Below are 18,321 nucleotides of genomic sequence, written 5' to 3' on the forward strand. Positions count from 1 at the left end.
AATAGAGTTATAATTCACTCTACTCAAAATCAAATTTAAATCGACGTGACTGGGGAAATGTTGCCAGTCAGTCAGCCAAAACAAATTCCTGGACGACTCCAAGGTCAAACTGAGAGATGCTGGAGTCGAAGGCCCTCTTGGAGATAAGAGTGGCATGCGCAGGGCTGTACGCTGCGATGATCTCGTCGCAAATTGCCCCTTTAATTGGCCGTTGCGATTGGTAAATAATATTTGGGGGCGGGCTTGCGAGTAGGGATTTCAAGCCTTGCATTCGCATTTCACTCCTAAATGATCCAAGGCGTGTGATGACGCTGAGCACTCAGGTATGATCAGCGGGGAAAATCAACTGAGCACTCACTCTGATAGACTGGCTGACTGTCTGATTTAGCTATGAAGAAAAGTAAAGTTAGTAGTAGGGATGGGAATCGATGGTTCCTAACTGGGTTTTGGCCATATGCTCCCGAAATTCTCCCACTGTTTGGCTGCTTCTATGTGCAGTGAAAACTACTCGAAATGCTTTAGAACCTAGTCATTGATTTAGTTCAGGGTTAGCCGCGGAGCTAACGCTAGCTAACGTGAGCTAATCAAGCTCACAGAGAGAGATAAACAGCTGACAGCAGGTAGTACAGGTACAAATACAATAAAACAAGGGGTGGGGGCTGTTGTGTAAACCTTGTGTCGCGTCAATCTGGTCCACACGTTACTCGTTCATATCTCAGCCCGTGCTGAGATATGCCCATTCCGCGGTCTGTTAATAAAGTTTTCAATCAGACAGATGTATGGAAAGGCTTTTATTATAACATTCGTTGAGGTAAAATCATTATGCCTCATTTAGTCATCCTGCAGAGCACTGGTCTCCTACTCGTGGGCCGCGGGGAGCTAATGTTAGTAGCTTTGTTGTTGTCAACACACAGGGCATTCAGGAAGTCAAAAACTAATGCGCTTGCCGATTGGTGCTAAGAACAGCAGGGCGGGTGCAAGCGTTGTGACGTAATTGGCAGACTCTACTGTCAATCAAAATGATTCTGTTTTCCGTCAGAATGAATGAATGAGAACTTTATTAACAGATTGCATAATGGGTACAATACAGTACAGGAGGATGAAGACCAGAGAAAGACTTTCGGCTTTTTTACATAAGGGTCCTCCATTTTCAATTCATCAAAACATTTAGAGACATACAAATATACAGTAGTTTCATAAAAATGCTAAAATGCTATTGATTGATTGATTTAAAACTTTATTAACATATTGCAGAATGGGTACAGTACAGCTCAATACATACAATTGTTAAGGGGATGCAGACCAGAGAAAGACTTTTGTCTTGTTTACATCAGGGTCCCCCATTTTCAATTCATCATATTTCATATCTAAATCATATAATATCTCATTGCTAAATATATGCAATATATAATCTAATGATCCAATAATCTAAATCTAATATATAATATAAAAATGCTAAATGCATGGGTATTTTATTTTGTCTTTAATGTTAGCTTGCAAACTCATACTGTCTTGGTAAGCCTCATAATGAATTGTTTGGGGTAAAAAAGAAAAACATCGTGATGTGTATCGTGTATCGCCGAAAGGTCAGAAAATATCGTGATATCATATTTAGGCCATATCGCCCAGCCCTAGTTGGTTCATTATAAAAGATACAAACCTGACAACAAAAGCACTTAAATGTTAAATAAAATGACCACAGTAATGAGGCAGGAGGAACATATTTTTTTGCACTATAATGGTAAAATAGTTATTAAAAAATGTGCCCCTAAAACATATTTTTTGCCCCTAAATTTCTAATTTAGGGGCAAGTGTGCCCCTAGTGAAAAAGCTTAGCGTACAGCCCTAATGCGGCCCCCCCACCCTAACTGAAGAGACACGTCCTCCATCCTAACTGAAGAGACACGTCCTCCATCCTAACTGAAGACACTTCCTCCATCCTAACTGAAGGGACACTTCCTCCATCCTAACTGAAGGGACACGTCCTCCATCCTAACTGAAGGGACACGTCCTCCATCCTAACTGAAGACACTTCCTCTGAAGGAGGACATAGTATACACCAAATTATCAATTAAGCAATGCGAACCCATAATTACTCATGCGATCCGGATATGGCGTGAAACACAAAAAAAATATTCTATCCCACAGAAATGGCATAATCATACTCACTTATTCAATAACAATGCACTCTTGATTGGAAAACAACCTATAGGATTCCCTAGATGGGAAAAGCAAGGCATACACTCATTAGGAGATGTTTTCAACAAACGGGGTTTTTGTAGTTATGATGAAATACGCAAAAAGATTAATCTCACCAAGTCCACATATTATTTTTATGCACAGTTATTGGCATGTTTGAAGGCTCATGGTGTTCCATTAAGGATACCAATTGTACACCACAGATACCACAAATTCTTCTATGAAAGAGAGACATCGAGAGGTTTTGTTTCAGATTTTTATCATCAATTACTAACATCCTCATATGAAACCCTCCATCTAGACTCAGTCTGGAGGAGGGATATACAAGACCTGGAGATAGATTTTGACTGGCAAGAAGCCGGGGCAAATGTTCGACTTGCATCAAGGAACCCGGACCATCAACAAATCAATCTTAACTATATTCACAGGACATACTTAACTCCTATAAGACTGAACAAAATGGGTCTTAAACAAGACCCCAAATGCTCCTTATGTACAAATGGGGACGAGGGGACATTTATGCACATGTACTGGGACTGCCCACCAGTTAAGATATTCTGGAAAGAAGTGACCCAGCAATTATTAAATCTCTTAACTCTGAATATACCTGTACACCCCTCTGTATTACTGCTGAATGATGTCTTTGAGTGTGCAGTACATCCACAGCTAAAGAGATTGGTTTTATCTGGTATCACAGTGGCTAAAAAGCTGATAGCATCACGATGGTTTCAACCGGAAAAAAAATGTGCCGGAAGGTCTGGATTCTTACATATCTCGATGTGATTTATCAAGAAATATCTACAGCAAGAATTTTGGGTCTCAATTAATCCAAAATGACAATGTGGCTAGAAGTGGTGGAGAGAATAAAAGCTAGCATATAAAGGTAGTGTCTGGTAGGAACAAGTTATAATGGATGGATTATCCAATGGGGGGTCCGGGAGGGGGGGGGTACGAGCTAGAGCATAGGTGTCAAACTCACGGCCCGCGGGCCAAATCCGGCCCGCCACGTCATTTGATGTGGCCCCCCAAGAGCTCAGGCAAAAAAAAAAAAAAAAAAAAAAAAAAAAATTACATTAATATTGGGTTAAAAAATAGCAGTGTTAAAATAATTGTGGGTTAATGCGTTAATAAAGCTTTAACTTTGACAGCCTTAGTTATTACACATTCTTACACATACATGTATGTTGAACATCTGAGGTAACAAAGGAAAAAAGCCAAAAGCACTTACTCCTCAGACATTCTTTGACAATTTTACAGCCCAAAATACAAAAAAGATCCAGGCGGAATAGGTAACAAAGGGTTGAAGAAATATTGTCTGAACTGTCAGATGCAAACTGGCTGTGTGACATAACCGAGCATCTCGCTCAATTGAATAAGAAGCTGTAGGGACGCAAACAAGTCCCACCCAAAACTTGACCAATATAGTTGTGAACTGAGACAACCCTTATTTTGTTATTTTTGAGTACAGTTACAGTTGTGTGTTCATGCAGACACATAATAGCAATTTCATTACGAATTGAAAATGGGGGACCCTGATGTAAACAAGTCGAAAGTCTTTCTCTGGTCTGCATCCCCTTAACAATTGTGTGTATTGAGCTGTACTGTACTGTACCCATTCTGCAATCTGTTAATTAAAGTTAATTAAACTATCTTCCATTAGTTGGATGTATGGCCTCTGCAAGGTTGTGTGCAGCCATTTGTTTTTGTAACATCTGCTACATCTGTCCCACGTGTTCTTTGCAGCTCACAGTTGTTAGTTCTGCCCCTCTTGACTGTGACAAAAAGGTTTTGAACAAACTTAATGTCATAGCTTGTATTTGATGATATTCTTCTTTGTTATTTACTTGAATGGTTTGATCATTGATTGGTGGAGTAATATGGGGTTCTGATAAACTAAAATTATTTGTTAAAATAACATAAGCTAACATATATTTTTACATTTATGCAAATGAATATGCAATATGTATAACTTGAATAAGTAATAAATACAGAAACACCATGTTTAACAATATGTAAATGTGTAGCTACATTTATTTTACATTACATTAACATTTATACGGTCTTTGGCCCTTTGAGGGCAACCATAATGCTGATGTGGCCCTCTGTGAAAATGAGTTTGACACCCCTGAGCTAGAGCATATGTGTGTAGGGTACTAGATAACAGGTATTAGGGGTATATCCTGTATAAGACATTTAACTAAATGGTGATTTCATTGGATATGCACTGTTAATTAACGCTTGTATATCTTATCGTGTGTTGTCATGTTTGTTTATATGTTTGTTTAAAAAATTATAAAAAAATAAAATACAAAAAAAGACACTTCCTCCATCCTAACTGAAGATACACTTCCTCCATCCTAACTGCTACAGCATCTCCTGCAGCGTGCAGAGGGGCGGAGCGCACCGCTGTGAAGGAAGGGTGCGCTGCATTTACAACACAAGACTAAATTAGAGCAACATGGCATGCGGCACAATAATTGTTTTATCTCGATTATCTTTTTTCCATGATCGTAGGAAGACAAAAATCTTGGAATTGAAACTCGATTAAAATGGCCCAGCTCCACTCTACCCCCTAGTTAAACAGCTCGATCTTAATAATATGTAAATAAAGTATTAATTGCCCACAGGAAAATGCATTGTACATTATGTTATAGCCATATGTAATATATTGACGTATGTACGAAAATGTACAATGTGTACATATTACAAGTACATATATTACATATTAAAAAGGTTTTAACTTTTACAAAATGTTTAGAGCTCCCCTGCTGGGGAACGAACCCAGGATGTTCGCATGGGAGGCAAGTGCCTTTACCTCAAGACTACCCAGACACTTTTCTGATAGCCTCGCCCAAACCCTAACCACACCGTTATCTTAAACTAACCATAATCTTTTCTTTTTTTTTATATATGTTTTTGTAGATTTTTATTGCGTTTTTACTACCGGGCAGTCCGGTAGAGAGAGAGGGAGAGGAGGAAATGGGAGACAGGGCAGGGGAAGACATTCGGCAAAGAACGGCGGGTCTGGGAATCGAACCTGGGTCGGCCGTGCCGCGATGCAGCGTGTTACGTGGTTCATCACTTGGGCGCCCCCATAACCCTAATCTTATCCACACTGTTACCTTAAACTAACCATAACCAGGTGGTTCACTGTTATCTTAAACTAACCATTACCCTAACCACACTGTTACCTTAAACTAACCATAACCGTCAAACCCTAACCCCAACTTTATATCTTAACCATAACTGTTAAACCATCATCATAGTATTGCTGTGTTTGTATCAGGGTGGGTGGGAAGCTAAGTCTAGTGGTGAGAGCACTCGCGACCACAATCCACGTTGGTTCGACTCTCTGCTGCACGGCTTGTTTTGGATCTTTGTCGATACTAAAACGTAAATAAATTACTAGGGATGTCCGATATTATCGGCCGACCGATATTATCGGCCGATATCGGTAGTAAAATGTGATATCGGAAAATATCGGTAAAAATTTTTTTTTTTTTTTTTTTTTTCTTTTACATTTATTTAACCTTTATTTACCCAGGCAAGCAAGTAAGAACCAATTCTTATTTTATTTATTGTCAAAAGTATGCATGTTGGTTTAATTCAACAACAAGAGATATGTAATGTTAATTTTTCCTTTTTTAATTATCATATTTTGCACAGATAATGCTTACATTTAGAAAGCCTTTTGAATGCATCCAGTGAAATTATTAATTACCTGAAATTATTCCGTTTTTTTGGGGGGAAACAAAGTTGGACAATATCGGAATATCGGTATCGGTAAAAAAGCCAATATCGAGCATCCCTATAAATTACTCATGCAAGGCGTAAAAACATGACTTATGGCTATAACATAATTTATTCATGTTCTCTGATTAGACCGTGTTTAGTCAAGTCAAGTCAAGTCAAGAGTTTTAATTGTCACGGCATACAGGTATACAATGAAATGCGGGTGGTCTTGCCCGCAACGATGTGCAATACAGTGGTACATATAATAGAATCAAAAGAAGAAACAACATTGTGCAGTAACAGATAGCAGGTAACATGGAGTGACATCTCGGTATCTGTACATAGTTATTTACAGCGCATGTGTGACATGCTAGTTAGCTTTGGTAGTGCAATACACTGTTCCTGTTATTCTAATTTAAAGTGTCCTTTCCTTTGGCCATAAGTGTGCGTGTGTGCGACATGAGTGTGTGCCCGCTCATGCTAAAGTGTTAAGTGGCTGCTCGTGTGTGAGCGTGCACAGTGTGCGTGTCGTGTGTGTGTTCATGTGTGCTTGTGTGTGGACAGTTCAATGTTCTGAGCACTCAATGTACATTGTTCATGGCTCTGATGGCCTGGGGGAAGAAGCTGAGCCTAAGCCGCTCTGTCCTAGTAGCTGGGATTTGCAGGCGTCTGCCTGACCTCAGCAGCTGAAACAGGCTGTTATTGGGGTGGTGAGGGTCTTTCATTATCCTGCAGGCTCTGGATTTGCACCTCTTGTTGTATAGAACCTGCAGGGGGGGTAGTGCAATACCCGTGGTACGCTCGGCTGCGTTTAGTTACATGAACAAGTATAAGAAACAGTCAAACTGAGGAGAGAGAGCAAGAATGGCGCGTGCGCGGGGGGGAGTGCGGCCGCTGGCAGTGAAAGCTGCATAAATCTCTGCTATTGTCTAGACAGCTACAGGACACATACCACTTCCATCCCACACACACACACATCATCTTTGGTCTGGCTGACAGGATTGGTAACCCCCCCCCCTCGTTCCCAGGGCAACCCTGTGGGTTCAGACACGTGGCATATTGAGCACAACGCCGGCCTGGTAGACCCCCACTCCCACGCCAGAGAGACAGACACGGTCAAAAAAGGGCATTTGTTCCATCCCACGCGCACAAGGACAAACAAAACAGACATAATGCTGCAAAGAGACCGTGCTGGAAGTCTACGCGTGGTGTGTGTCTGTCTGTATGCCCGTCCTGTCCTGTCCTGTCTGTCCTGTCTGTCTGTCTGTCTGTGTATTGTTGTTATACTGGGGGACAAACTTCATCTTATCTTAAAGCTACAGTGTGGAACATTTGTCTCCACCAACTGGCAGTGAGAGTAATTACACAAACACGTCTTCCTCTGCATCGATCACTTTTTTTAAATAAATTGTTTTTATTTTAGTTTTACTTTATTCCTTCCTCTGCTCTGACCACAGTTTATTTTCTTTTTTACTGCTGTGAAGCACCTTGAACTGCAATTTGTATGAAAAGTGCTATACAAGACTTCCGGTATGAGAGCGGAAGGGTGAGGCTCCTGGTCAAAATAGTGAAAAACGGAGAAATAAAGACCTGAAAAGTGATTAAAAATGAAGATGCAAACGAGAAGGAAGGAGGAGAAAACAATTATGAAGGAAAGAGAAATGGAGGACTCACAGGAAGAGGAGAGTTCGATGGAGCAGAACCCCCGAGGCGAGACCGAGAAGAGGCAGGCGGAGGAAGGGGGAGTTTCGGCTGAGACGGACAAGGGAATGCCAGGATGGGCCGAGCTCATGCAGGCCGGGATATTGGCGACCATAAAACTGAACTCGGACACGATAAGAAATGATATTGGGAAGTTACGGGAGGAATTGAGGAAGGAACAGGAGGACTTCAGAGGTGAAATGAATACAGAACTCAAAAGGGTGGATGAGAAGATGGCGGAACAGGACAGAAACGTAACAGAGGTACAGACTAGAACGGCGCAAACGGAGGAATGGAACACAGAGATACACGAGGTGTTAACGTGTGCGATTCAAAAACAAGAACAGATGGAGACAAAGATATCGGACATGGAGGGGAGGTCACGGAGAAATAACATCAGAATATGGGGATTGAAAGAAGGAGTCGAAGGGGAATCGGTGACCCAATATGTGGAAAAGCTTATCAAGGAACAACTGGAGGAGATGGGACTGTAAAAAATGGAGATACAGAGGGCCCACAGGGCGTTGGCTCCGAGACCGAGACCGGACAGACCTCCGAGGGCGGTGATTATTAACTTTCTGAGATTTGAGATTAAGGAATTGATACTCAGAACCGCGTGGACCAAGAAGATAGAAATCGAGGGGAAAAGACTGTCGTTTGATCACGATTACTCGACAGCGGTAGCAATAACACGCAGGTCCTACGCGGGACTGAAGAGAATTCTGAAAGAAAACGGAATGAAATTCCAATCACCCATGACCTCGCTAAGGATTCACTGGAAGGAAGGGACGGTGACGTACGCGACGGCGCGGGAGGCGGCGGAGGAGATGAGGCGACATGGGATGCAGATGGCGGAGGACGGAGAAGGAAGGGGACAGGAGGGCCAGACGCCGAGCCTGCAGCAGAGATTGGAGAAAGCATGCAGATGGACCAGAGTAGGAGATCGAAACCCGGGAGAGGAGGGAGGAGAGAGGAGAAGGCAGAGGTGAGACGTGACAGACCGAAGGCGGAGACAGACGAGGAGGCCAGAGACGGAGAAGGAGGGGAGAGGAGGCGGGAGGAAAGACGAACGGATGAGTACACGCACAAGAGATTGAAAAAACTATCCAAATAGAGACAAAATATAGAAACTGAAATAACATATACATAAACACACATTCCCAGGTAGAGGCAGGATATAGGAACGAACATAACTTATACATGGACACATAATACACATGCTGATGGAGGAAATAAATGGAAATATAATTAGGTATGATAGACGGAACACAGAACATATTGAAACAAATACATAGACACACACTGCGAGTAACACAGTTGGAAGGGATTAAGGGGATAAATGGACATCACATAGAAAATAGAGGGGAGGAAAAGAAAGTAAAAAGGGGTACACAGAAGACACCACACACGGGTTTGGGAGGAAGGAGGGACATTGGAACATATGAGCCACATTGAGAGGGATCTAGGAAATGGGGGTCTTTGATCAGAATGAAGGACAGAGCGCTTTTGACCAGGAGCTCGACAGCAATAAAAACAGTAAGAAGGCTGGACAAATATGACGAGCGGTTGGGGGTAAAGGTTTCAAACCCCCAAGCCGTCAGGAGGAGGCCTCTCACTAGGAGAGCAATTACTTCTCACCCACCAGCAGGGGACAGGGGGGGACACAGGGACCCCCCGAACGCCTTGGGAGCACTTTATGTAAAGTTTATGTTTTTTATTTATGTTAATCATTATATGTATTCGGTGAAGAGAGCGGAGGCTACAACCGGAGGGGGGAATGAATGTGACATGGGGGGGACTGACAGACGAAAGAAGAAGAAAGATGACAATGGTTAAAGGTATAAAAATGATGTCGTTAAACGTTAATGGAATGAATAATACGATAAAGAGGGGCAAAGTGATGTTGAAGAATAAAAAAAGTGAGATGGAAGTGATTTTTCTGCAGGAGACACATTTGGTAGCACAGGATCATGAGAAACTGAAGAGATTTGGATATGAAAATGCATACTATAGTTCCTTTAAACGGAACCTGAGGAGAGGAGTAATCACGTTAATCAAAAACAGTCAAATTTGAATTGATCAAGGAAGTAAGAGACAAGGAGGGAAGGTTTGTTCTGGTGAAGGGAAAAATGGAGGGTCAAATGATTACGTTAGTGAATGTTTATGCACCCCCAGAGAGTGAGAGGGATTTATATGAGACCATTTTTTATATGATAGTGATGGAACTAGAAGGGATATTGATATGCGCGGGAGATTTTAATGTAGTACTGAATCACGACCTAGACACCACGAGTACTAGAAAAGGACGGGCACCAATCAGTAGATATATGAATATTCAGATGACGGAAATGGGAATTACAGATGTTTGGAGGGGGATGCACGCCATGGACAGGGAATACACACATTACTCACACCCGCACGTGACATATGCGAGAATAGACTACTTTTTGATGACGACGGGGGACAGTTACAGGGTACGGGAGAGCAGAATAGGAGTAGCGGACATATCGGATCACAGTGCCATATATCTGACAGTAGATCTAGAAGGGAGACGGAGGAACACGATCTGGAGACTAAATGTAGGAATACTAAATAACAAGGGGGTGGTGAGTCAGATCAAGGAGGAGATAGCCAGGTATAAGGAGGAAAATGACAACGGGGCAGTAGATCCGAACATTCTATGGGACACACTGAAGGTGGTGATAAGGGGGAAATTGATGGAGAAGACAGCAATGCTGAAGAAGGCCAGAACGGAGACATATCACAATCTGATAGGGAAGCTGAAGAAGCTAGAGGGGAGACACCAGATATCAAAAGAACAGGAAACGCTCGGAGAAATCAAAGAAGTAAAGGCCAGGATAAATAGGGAATTATTGACGGAAATAGAAAAGAAAGCGAGGTTCATGAAACAAACGTACTATGAAGGGGGACCAAAAGCGACCAGACTGTTGGCTAGGAGAATTAGGACGCAACAGAAGTTGAACACGATACACACAATAAGGGATACAAAGACTAATGAAATATTGAGAGACCCAGCTGAAATAGAGAGGACATTTAGAGAATACTATGAGAAACTATACCCACAGCCAAAAGCAGCGGGAGAAGAGGAAATAGAAGCATATCTGGAGAAGCTAGAGTTACCATCGATAGGGAAAGAACAGAATGAAGAATTAAATAAAATAATTACGGAACGAGAACTGGAAGAGGCAATTAGTAGAGCTAAAAACAACAAGTCTCCGGGGAGCGACGGATTCCCATCGGAATTCTACAAGACATTTAGAACGGAATTAGCACCCAGCGGCGTTCAGACACACGATGGAAGAGGGAAAAATGCCCCCCCTCGTGGACGGAAGCCATAATCACCACGATACCGAAGGAAGGGAAGGATAGGGAATTATGTAGTAGTTTCAGACCTGTGTCCATACTCAACATGGATTACAAGATGTATACATCGATAATATCAAAGAGATTTGAGACGTTTATGCCAGACATTATAGATGAAGATCAAACTGGATTTATTAAAGGGAGACAGACACAGGACAACGTGAGAAAGACATTACACATAGTAGAGGAGATACAAAAACAAGGTGGTAGCGCGGTACTGATTAGCCTAGATGCCGAAAAAGCATTCGACAGTGTGAGCTGGACATTTTTATATAAAACATTGATGAGGTTCGGACTGAACGGGAGGGCGATGAAGATGATCAAGGCGCTATATCAAGAACCGACAGCGAGGGTTAAGGTGAATGGCAGCCTGACGGATAGAATCAGATTAGAGAGGGCTACCAGACAGGGATGTTGTCTTTCACCAATGCTCTTCGCCGTTTTCATAGAACCACTGGCACAACTGATCAGACAGACCGAGGACATTAAGGGAGTAAGGATAAAGGGAACGGAATATAAACTAGGCCTATTTGCGGACGACGTGATAGTATACATGAGGCAACCAGACAAGAGCTTCCCGGCACTGATGGATCTACTGAAGGAATATGGCCACTACTCAGGATACAAACTAAACGTGACAAAGACACAGACCTTAGCATGGAACTATACCCCAACGACGGAAATTAGGGAACAGTACGGGATAAGATGGGACATGGACAAGATTAAATACTTAGGGGTGAACATCACGAGAGGGGTGAGGAAACTGTTTGAGGCGAACTATACACAGATAAATCAGAACATCAAGAGAGACTTAGAGAGATGGACAGTAATGCCCTTGGACTTCAATTCAAGAATAGAGGTCATTAAAATGAACATACTATCAAGGTTACTGTACCTATTCCAGTCACTACTGATACAAATACCACAGAATCAATTCAGGGAGTGGGACAGACTGATATCGAGGTTCATATGGGCGGGGAGAAGACCACGGGTCAGATATAAAACACTACAACTACCAAAGGAAGGAGGGAGGGATGGCAGTACCCAGCCTACAAGATTATTACTATGCAGCACAACTGAGAGCAGTGACGTGCTGGTGTAACGACAGATATGAGGCAAGATGGAAAGACATTGAAAATGAAGGGGAGGGATACAAGGTACAAGCTCTGGTGGGAGATAGGGAACTATTTAAAGAAAAAGAGGGACTATTAGATCCAATCACCAAATGCACCTTGACCATATGGAACAGAGTAGTAAAAACACACATATTGGAGAAGCAGTCAGGGGTTCTGAGATGGGTAGCACATGACAAGAGATTCAAACCAGGGATGTTAGACCATGGATTCAGAAGGTGGGAGAGGGGGGGGGGGGGGCAACAGCGATATGCAAAATGATAGAGAAGGGGGAAATGCAGACACTACAAAAATTAAAGGAGAAATTTGGACTAGAAAACAGGGACCACTTCAGATATCTACAGGCTAGAGACTACTACAACAAAGAAATAAGGGGGGCCAAAGACGAAGAACAGAATGGAATAATAAAGATGATAGTATGGGTATGGGCATACGAAGGGGGGCAAGGAAGAGTAATATCAGCAATATACCGGGCTATAATGAACAGCAAGGGACACACGACCGATTACATAAGGGAGAAATGGGAGAGAGAGCTAGAGATAGAAATAACAGGGAAGGAATGGGGGAACATATGCGAGGTGCAACATTCGACAACAGGATCGAGGATATGGAAAGAGTTTGGATGGAAAAACATAATCAGATTCTTTATAACCCCAGAGCTGAAGGGAAAATATGCACCAACACAAAGAGCATGCTGGAGGATGTGTGGGAAGGAGGGGGCAAATCACACGCACATATTCTGGGGATGTCAGAAGCTGAAGGGGTATTGGGAGGAGATAGGGGAGGCAATGATCAGAATATTAGGATACGGGTTACCACAAACGGGACTGGTGCTTTACTTAGGGGACCTGACACACGAGGGAATACAAGGGGGGGACAAATATTTAATAAAGATAATGTTGATAGCGGCCAGAAAAGCAATAACAAGACTGTGGTACAAAGAAGACCCACCGACAATAGCACAATGGGTAGGAATAGTGGAAGAGATACAGGATATGGAGAGGATAACACACATGCTGAGGTTACAGGAAGAGAAATTTGGAGAAAGATGGGGAAAGTGGGAGGATTACAAGGGGAACGAAAACGACATCACAGAGGAGGGACCAAATCCAACACAAGAGGGCGAAGGGTAAAGGAGGAAAGAGGTTCAAAGAGGGTCTCTGAACCCATGTCACACACTTAATGTTTTCTAATTTTATTTTTGTTTAAGATATGACAATTGTTTTATGTTTTTTATTTGCTTAAGTCAGTATTTTTAATTTTTAGTCTTTTGGGTATTAAATTTTTTCTTTATTATTTATGTCTGTTTAATAGTGTTGTTGAAGTTATTGTATATGTTGTGTTGTTTGTCTATAAATGTTTAATAAAAATGTTTGTCTATAAATGTTTAATAAAAATGTAAGTTTAAAAAAAAGAAAAGTGCTATACAAATCAAATCAAATTTATTTGTAAGGCCCGACAACACACGTTAATGTCCCCATGTACACGTCTTCTTTAAACAAGTCAAGAAGAAACATCACAATAAGTTAAGAACAAAACAAGAACACCATAAGGTCCAACATTTTTTAAATAAATGCAACACTCCCAGACATACCCCACGCAAGGCAAGGAAAAAACTTACTAAAACCTAGCAATAGGAGGGGGTTAGAGAGTTCCCATGTTTGTAGTGGGCGGAGATGGAGCAATAAATACATGTAGTGAGCATATGCATACATGGTGACAGTAGAATCATAGTATATAAGAAAATTGTGAAATAGAGTGCAAGCGTATGGATACAGGATGAGATACAAGACAATAGCTCAGGGCCGTATGCCCCGTTGGGGCAGGAGAAGTCACTCAGAAGGTTCAGCACTGCAGGCCAGACAGAAACCATTTAAAATTTTGTAGGTGAGGAGTAGCCCTTTAAAGTCAGATCGGGCTTGAATAGGAAGCCAGTGTAGGGCGGACAAAACTGGTGTGATGTGATCAAATGTTCTAGTTTTAGTTAGTATCCGTGCAGCCGCATTTTGCACGAGTTGAAGATTTTTGATGCTTGAATTAGGTAGGCCTGAAAAAAGTGCATTACAGTAGTCTAGACGTGATGAGACAAAAGCATGAATTAGGGTTTCAGCATCAGCCAGAGTTAAAATAGGGCGAATTTTGCGATATTACGAAGATGGAAGAAGGCAATTTTGGTGATTTTTTTTATATTTGCATTAAATGAGAGGGAGAAATAAAAAATTACTGAGTTTTTTTATGGTGGAGCTCTGGGATACATGACAAGTATGAAAGTTGAGGGAGATGTCCTGAAACAGGCCTCTGTGGTTTGGGGGGCCAACAATTAACATCTCAGTTTTATCTGCATTAAGGAGTAGAACGTTTTGCGACATCCACTTTTTGACGGCAAGCAGGCAAGCCTCAAGATTTTGTAATTGGTAGGAATCATTTGGCTTAATAGGTATATATAATTGGGTGTCATCAGCGTAAAAATGAAAGTTTATGCCAAATTTGCGTATGATATTGCCGAGGGGTAGTGTGGAATAATATATTGTGAGGGACCCCTAACTATCATATAACACCCCCCTCCCCTCTCCTTTGTTCCCGATCCTGTGTTCCCCCCCCCCCCACTCATTTGACCTATCAAATGGGGCCCCCCTCCCCTTTCACACTATAAAGTCCCCCTCCTCACAAAATTCAGTCTTCTCTACCTGAGCGATTTCAGCTGATCACCTGGGCGAGAGCCTCAGCCATTTTCTCTAACTACCTTGTATATATTTGATCTATCTGGCTAATAAACACATCACAACCGGTGCGGGAACATCTACACAGACACTACTCTGGTATACTGAGAAATACAGAGAGAGCCCCCTGGTGGTGAGAGGCCTAATCAGCATCGTTCATTGTTGGGCAATTGGGCACGACGCCGGAAATGTGTCTACCGTGACAAGATCGTGTCAAAATCTGCATTGTAGTCCGACCTCGGCACAAGACTCTGCAGGGTTAACTCTTTCACTACCACACTACCAAAGGGTTAACCCTTTCACCGCAACAATACAGAAGGTTAACTCATTGAGCGCCATGCCCTTTCCCCATCTGTACTGCCTGGCGGCAGATTTTTTTGACCATTTTCACGATATTTCACGATCTTTGCGGAGCTATTGTATATTCTATATTATAGCTATGGAGACAATAGTATGGCTCATTAATAGTCCAACATATAAAAAAGCGTTCATTTCTACATACCCTCATTCGTTCACAATCCCAAGATAAACATTGCCCCGTTTCAAAATAATCCAGGCTGGTTTTCTAGATTGTGAGATAAAGTGTGTTTTGTGCAGCGTATGCGCAAATCTCGCGGCTGCTCGCTTGAAACCCATATTATTTCCAGGTCAAAGGTAAACACATGACCTTGTTTCTTCACAAAGCCGGGGGGGGGGGTCGTTTATCCGACGTTGCGATCATACAGTATAAACACATGTTTTATGATGGAGTTTCGGTAAAGTACACGGAAAATAGACCTTTGGTTTAGAGGTACTCCATTTCGAGTCCAAAAGTGTCTTGAATCAGAACAGGATCAATACATATAACGTTAGGTAGTATACTCGTTATTGGCACTCAACGCTTGGTGGCGAAACATGAGTATACCTGTTATTGGCGCCCAATGAGTTAACCCTTTCACTGCCACACGACCAGGGGTTTAACCCTTTCACAACCACACTACGGAAGGTTAAACCTTTCACTACCACACTACAGAAGGTTAACCCTTTCACTACCACACTACCAAAGGGTTAACCCTTTCACTGTGACAATATTTCACTGCCACACGACAAAGGGTTAACCCTTTCACAACCACACTATGAAAGGTTAACCCTTTCACTACCACACTACAGAAGGTTAACCCTTTCACTGCCACATGACAAATGGTTAACCCTTTCACAACCACACTACAGAAGGTTAGCCCTTTCACTACCACACTATAGACGGTTAACCTTGCGAACGGTTAAAGTAGTCTGTGGAAGATGCAGAGACGGGGGGGGGGGACGTTCCGATGAGGCTACCGTACAGGTAATCTCCAACCGTGCCGATTGATAGCCCCGAGCTCAGCAAACACGCTGCGGTCCTAATCTCTTCATCGACGGCATCCGAGCGGCTCCGCGGCCTCAGTCCCCCGTCGCCGCGGCCACATGGGATCACGTCGGTTGATTTGGGCGTGATCGCCTCGGTGACTGTTTACAAAGCGCAGAGGGCACGCAAGGAGAGAACTTGATTACCTTCAGTTAATAATGATGAGGCCTATAAGGCGATATAAGCACCAGGCTCTCCGGTTGGAAGGTCTTGTTTGTGCAGTGATTGTACCACAGCGGGCGTATAGACAGAAACGGGTAGGGTGGAGTGGATTATCTCATCCATTATCCGTTCGATCCTACAACTAAATCCTGGCTGCCATCCATCCTTTACAGTAGGCCAGATTTATTTGTCCGGTGAAGATCATACTGATGAAAGCCGAGGCCAGAGAGAGAGAGAGAGAGAGAGAGAGAGAAAGAGAAAGAGATCCGTTTCAGATGGACAATCGTAAACTTAAAAAACACACACACCTTGACCATGAAGTTGCCGTCTGCCTCTGGTATCACCATGACGACGGAGTCGTGCAGCTTCTCGTCAAAGTGCACGTGGGAGGGGGCGGCAGCGCCGGCGGGCTCTTGGGAGAAACGCACACCACCGGACTTCCCCGCGGAACCTTGAGGGAAGAGAGCAGGACTGTTGTCAAATCACACGGATGGATGTCTGATAAGGTTTGACTCTGCCCTTAACACATTGAATGCCACGGACGCGTTTTGTCGTTAGTTCATGCCGACCTTTGAGTGCCCCCGACGCTATATAGCGTTTGTTTGTCGTTTAAATTTTTATGGCGATTTGAATTCATATTTCATCAATCGAGCCTCACGCTAGTGTTGCAGACTCTCTCTGAGCTCAATTGGGAAGATACCGCCCCCTATCGTCTCTCCCTGTGTAACTGCACCCCATTACTTTACACTGACGAAGGGGGGGTGGCCAGTTTCCTCATTTTACTTTTCCCTCAAGCCAACTGAAGAATCCATTGTGCTCGCCGGCCCCAGAAAACGCGTGGATTATGTATTTACAGTACCCAACACTGTAATCAATAAGCGTGATCGATATTTGGAATGGCGATCAGGAATTGGAATAATCTTTTTGGATAACATCTGATCTCAGGTAAGGAATTAATTTTACCAGTCTTGGGGTAATCAGAGCTATTTTCACAGAGATATAAGCGTTTGCCCTATGCGTGTGTGTCCGTGTGTGCGCGATCAGGAAATGAGAGAATCGATTTTTCAGCCCGCCTCTATAGCGTGCATAAGTACACATATACTATCGATAATCTAGCGCTTATTTGAAAACGATTCATAGGCAGAAAAATGACAACGTGTTTGTGTATTCTAGAATATTCCAGTAAATGCCTTTTAGCACGGAATCTATATATTTTCCCTGAAAACGAGGGCTTTTCAAAATGCTATAAAACGGAAATGAACCGATTAAAAAACAATCCGTTTCGACAATGTTGACTGCAAACAAGTCATTGATAAGCGATAGGCAGATTAGACACATAGCCATAATTTAAGACAGAGATTATGCGTTCACAACGCTATCATTGAAGTGGGTGGTGGCATTTAACCATGCTTTACCATGTTCTATTTCATTATGGCTCCGCTCAGCATCAGTTGCATATATCTCGCTTCAGTGGATATGCACTGAATACATTTCAAAATGTACCTTTACATACCAACATCCGTCTGACCACACCCCCATCTGCTGCCTACATAAGCAGGGGTGGGGCCACACACTCATCTCCTTCTCAAATTTCATCCACAATATAGTGCCTGTATACCAATCACTTGGCGAGGAAGAAAGTATTAGCTGGAGAAAGGAAAACAGAAGAACAAGGAGATACGTTGACATTATATCTTTATTTTCTCTCTCACTATTTTCAAGAAAATACGGCGATATTGTCTTCGTCACTGGAGTGTCTGGAAGATGATGATCATTCTAAATCTCCACATTTTTTTTCGTATTAGGGGCTTGCGTCGCTGATATACTCCCCAACTGCAGTCCTCCTTTGCTGCGGCTGGATGGGTTTGGCCCTCCGGCCATGCAGTTGGACTGTGGAAGGCACTGT

The 18,321-nt window shown here is 42.7% G+C and overlaps 1 protein-coding gene across 1 annotated transcript in view; it reads right to left on the reverse strand.

Annotated features, from left to right (window-relative positions):
* Positions 1-18,321, reverse strand: part of adisspb (adipose secreted signaling protein b) — a 117,967-nt gene that overhangs the window by 45,965 nt on the left and 53,681 nt on the right. The window contains exon 4 of the mRNA XM_084312689.1: positions 16,724-16,866. Coding sequence (XP_084168815.1) covers positions 16,724-16,866 — 143 coding nt within the window. The remainder of the gene's footprint in view (positions 1-16,723; positions 16,867-18,321) is intronic.

The sequence above is a fragment of the Notolepis coatsorum genome (assembly GCF_963971535.1).
Source record: "Notolepis coatsorum genome assembly, chromosome: 4".
In the NCBI taxonomy this organism is placed as follows: Eukaryota; Metazoa; Chordata; class Actinopteri; order Aulopiformes; family Paralepididae; genus Notolepis; species Notolepis coatsorum.